The 5,000-nt window shown below is 51.8% G+C and overlaps 1 protein-coding gene across 1 annotated transcript in view; it reads right to left on the bottom strand.

Moving 5' to 3' along the window:
- Positions 1–1,083: 1,083 nt before the first annotated feature.
- LOC311328548 (protein bicaudal D homolog 1-like) overlaps positions 1,084–5,000 on the bottom strand; it is a gene marked incomplete at both ends in the record, with an annotated part of 18,483 nt that continues 14,566 nt past the window's right edge. Inside the window, one exon of the mRNA XM_084462499.1 lies at positions 1,084–2,020. Within this exon, the coding sequence (XP_084318625.1) occupies positions 1,084–2,020 (937 nt within the window). The remainder of the gene's footprint in view (positions 2,021–5,000) is intronic.

Below are 5,000 nucleotides of genomic sequence, written 5' to 3'. Positions count from 1 at the left end.
CCCCCCCCCCATAATCAACACTGTCATATCATTGAGACACCCCCCCCCCCCATAATCAACACTGTCATATCATTGAGACACCCCCCCCCATAATCAACACTGTCATATCATTGAGACACCCCCCCCCATAATCAACACTGTCATATCATTGAGACACCCCCCCCCATAATCAACACTGTCATAGCATTGAGACCCCCCCCCCCCATAATCAACACTGTCATATCATTGAGACCCCCCCCCCCCCATAATCAACACTGTTATATCATAACTCCCATGACTACTACTATTGGATTTCAGGCCATGGTGGTGGTCTGCTGAATACGTGTCAATACCAATCACAGCCAGCAGGTGGTGCTAGAGGTGTGAAGCCAGAGAGATGACCGCTACAGAAGGTTGGTTTGGTGTGACACTGATAACAGAACATAAACAATCGCTAACTGTCCATACATGTCCATGCATATTGATACCTGGTATGCAGATCTGAGTACTTGCTGTGAAGGATATTTGGTTACAGTGCTGTGTGAATATATCATTCTGAATCAAAAGCAGATATAATCCGACTGAATCAAATCAAGGGGTTGATCTGTGGTGATGTCATTCCAGCGTGAACAGAACACTCCAGAAGTCCAGTTAAATGTCTCAATGTCTCTCTCAACGGTCCCATCATGCACAGTAGCTGTGGATTTGAAGGGCCAGACTGAAGCTGCTCTCTCTGGGTGGGTTGGTGGGTTGGTTGGTTGGTTGGTTGGTTGGTTAGTTAGCTAGTTAGCTAGTTAATTCGTTAGTCGTCTCTAAAGAGTCCCCGAGGCTGATCAACAGCCTTGAGATGCCGTCTTGTGCTCCTTGTGTCAAATCCCTGAGCAGAATCACTGAACATTCACGCCCACAGGCCCAGGCACAGGAAACAGGAAAAAGGAAACAGGAAACCAGTCTGTCCTCCTCTCTGTGAGCCCCACCCACTCCCCTGTGAGAGTGTCAGAGAGGGGGCTGATGGGACCTGTAGTTTAATATCAGTGTGTATGTGGGGGAGAGGCGGGGTTTAATTTCCTCAGTGAGGGGCTGATGGGAGTTGTAGTTTTAGAGTCAGTGAGGGGGTCGGTGGTAGCTGTAGTATCGGGGGTAGAGAGGGCTGTAGTTACTGGTGTGGCTGTAGGAGGAGGGGCTGAAGGAGGAGGAGTGGTAGGAGGAGGGCGTGTAGGAGGAGGAGGAGGGCGTGTAGGAGGAGGAGGAGGGCGTGTAGGAGGAGGAGGGCGTTTGGTAGGAGGAGGGCGTGTGGTAGGAGGAGGAGGGCGTGTAGGAGGAGTGGGAGTAGGAGGAGGGGTGGTACAGGCCGGAGCGGGTCAGACTGGACAGGGGACGCGTCCGGGAGGGCGAGCTCCACGTGGACCTCCGCGTCCCCAGGATGGGCGAGCAGTAGGGGGAGGAGGGGGCGGAGCCCGGCGGCGCGGGGGAGGAGCGGGAGTCAGGGGGGAGAGAGGGGCGGAGCCTGGACGGGAGGGGGGAGTAGTCTAGGGTGAAGCTGTGGGCGTCGACCACGACCGTCCGCACCCCCACGCTCCACTGGGACTGGGCCAGCCTGAGGGGGGGGGGAGAGGAGGAGGGGGAGGAGGGGGAGGAGGGGGGGGGCTCCAGGGAGGGGGGGCTGCCCGGGGTGGAGGGGGCATCTGGGCTGGGGGGGCGTCGGGGCCGGGGGGCTGACGGGGCGGTCAGAGCCAAGGCCAGGACGGCGGTCGGGCTGAGGGGGGCGTCGGAGGGGCCGGCAGTGGGGGGGCGGCCGGGGGGCGCTGAGCCCGAGGCCGGGTGACTTACTTTGGGGGTGGCGGTGCGGAGGCGGGGCGCCTTGCCCCCCCGCGTGCGGTGCGTCTGCTCCTGGTCGAAGGCCAGGTCCTCCAGCCGCTGCGTCAGCGCCAGCTTCTGCTGGATGGCCATGCGCAGCAGAGAGTTCAGAGTCTTCTTCTCGTCCTCCGCCGCCGCCAGCTGCCTCTGCATCTCGTCCAGCTGGCTCATGTACTCATCACACCTGGTCAGAACAATACACACAACACACCTGGTCACATCAACACGGCTGGTCAGAACAACACACACACAACACACCTGGTCACATTAACACACCTGGTCAGAACAACACACCTGGTCAGAACAACACACCTGGTCACATCAACACACCTGGTCATACCAACACACCTGGTCAGAACAACACACCTGGTCACATCAACACACCTGGTCACATCAACACACCTGGTCACATCATCACACCTGGTCAGAACAACACACACACAACACACCTGGTCACATTAACACACCTGGTCAGAACAACACACCTGGTCAGAACAACACACCTGGTCACATCAACACACCTGGTCACATCAACACACCTGGTCACATCATCACACCTGGTCAGAACAACACACACACAACTCTCCTGGTCACATCAACACACCTGGTCAGAACAACACACCTGGTCAGAACAACACACCTGGTCACATCAACACACCTGGTCATACCAACACACCTGGTCAGAACAACACACCTGGTCACATCAACACACCTGGTCACATCAACACACCTGGTCACATCAACACACCTGGTCAGAACAACACACCTGGTCACATCAACACACCTGTTCACATCATCACACCTGGTCACATCAACACACCTGGTCAGAACAACACACCTGGTCAGAACACACTCACACAACACACCTGGTCACACCAACACACACACAACACACCTGGTCAGAACAACACACAGACAAAACACCTGGTCAGAACAACACCCCTGGTCACATCAACACATAGACAACACCCCTGGTCATATCAACACGTAGTCATCACACCTGGTCATATCAACACATACTGTAGTCATCACACCTGGTCACATCAACACATAGCCAACACACCTGGTCATATCAACACAGTCATCACACCTGGTCATATCAACACAGTCATCACACCTGGTCATATCAACACATAGCCAACACACCTGGTCATATCAACACAGTCATCACACCTGGTCACATCAACACAGTCAACACACCTGGTCATATCAACACAGTCATCACACCTGGTCATATCAACACAGTCATCACACCTGGTCACATCAACACAGTCAACACACCTGGTCACACCAACGCACACACAACACACCTGGTCAGAACAACACACAGACAAAACACCTGGTCAGAACAACACCCCTGGTCACATCAACACATAGACAACACCCCTGGTCATATCAACACGTAGTCATCACACCTGGTCATATCAACACATACTGTAGTCATCACACCTGGTCACATCAACACATAGCCAACACACCTGGTCATATCAACACAGTCATCACACCTGGTCATATCAACACAGTCATCACACCTGGTCATATCAACACATAGCCAACACACCTGGTCATATCAACACAGTCAACACACCTGGTCATATCAACACAGTCATCACACCTGGTCACATCAACACAGTCAACACACCTGGTCATATCAACACAGTCATCACACCTGGTCATATCAACACAGTCATCACACCTGGTCATATCAACACAGTCATCACACCTGGGGCCTCATTTATCATTGAGGTACGCCTTCTTTTACACGGTCTTTTTCGCGATTTCAGGCGTACGCCATTTGCCCCCCCCACATTGCGATTTATCAAGCCGTAAGGGCGAAAATTTAGTCGCCTTTCTCCGCGCTTTTGTAGGACACCTCTCAACTTGTCCTACCGATTTACACGGTGTTCTACGCCCTTTTTGAACACAGGGGGAACTGGCGACGCAGGTGGTGTGTCGGTGAATTACTATGTTTGACGGAGAGAATAAGAGCGACAGTTCATGAACGCACAATCATGTAGGCTAATAGCCCAATTCAGCACCAACATATATCGCAATGCAAGATTAGACGTGTCCTCTAACCGGCTCATTCATGCTCCGATATGGATTTGTTCCCAAAACTGAACCTATGCGCTGTCCCAAACCTTTCCGCGCTATATGTCACACACCTAATGCAGGCACTCCATCAAACGGCAATAATTGACCAATTAGATTGTCATTAATATGTGATCATGTGGACCTGTTTGCTCTTTGGTAAGCATATAAATGACAGTCCTCCTGTGCGTAATGCGAGCCTAAATGAATCCGGCGCTACTCGGCCTACTGGCCGAGATAGAACTCCAAAGAGGTGACGGCGATGGCGACTGCACCCACATAAGGGCACCATCAGTGAATGAATACGTCTATGTGAATCGCTAAAATGTGCACACTAGAAATACCCAAATCATATGTGACATGCTCATCACAAGTGTAGTGGCACGGTGGCCTGGCTCCACGCATGACTCATTCACCCTGGCGCACAGCAGGGTAGGGCTAGACTGGAGGCAGGCGCTGCGCGTGACGGCTGGCTTGTTGGTGTGTCCATAGCCAAGATACATATTCTTTGTCTTATTTACTTTTAATCTTTATTAGCATTTTCCATCCATACAACGACAATACAATAAAACATAAAAACCTACAATAACAGCTTATGGGTACATCCATCCATGCAGCTTTTTTTTCTTACTCAAATATGACAATTTTAATATTAGTGGTATCATCACACTTCCTTCTATAATCCATCCATTTTTCCCATCTCCCTTCAAACTTTCCTTCCTGCATCCTCAATGCATGCGTGAACCTCTCCCTAACATACATCTCCTCCACAACACCCAGCCACTGCTCCTTGGTTGGGCGTTCCACCTTATACCAAGCCCTCGTTATTGTCTTTTTACTAGCAACCAATAGTACTTTCACTAGGTATCTGTCCCCTCCTTGTACATCATCCCGTGTTATGTTTGCCAAGATATATATTCAAAGCTGATAAGAAGGTGGAGGTCGTGGCGCTGGAGGTGGAGGCTACAACTCGCGGGGGCACGACCGTCAGGTCAAGGACCACTGCAGACTCCCCCTCCTCTGAGTCCGACCCCACGTCAGAGTCTGGAGAAACAATTTCAATCATTTTCTTT

Source organism: Borostomias antarcticus, assembly GCF_949987555.1.
Source record: "Borostomias antarcticus genome assembly, contig: scaffold_258, whole genome shotgun sequence".
NCBI lineage: Eukaryota > Metazoa > Chordata > Actinopteri > Stomiiformes > Stomiidae > Borostomias > Borostomias antarcticus.
This window is presented reverse-complemented; position numbering and strand designations above follow the sequence as displayed.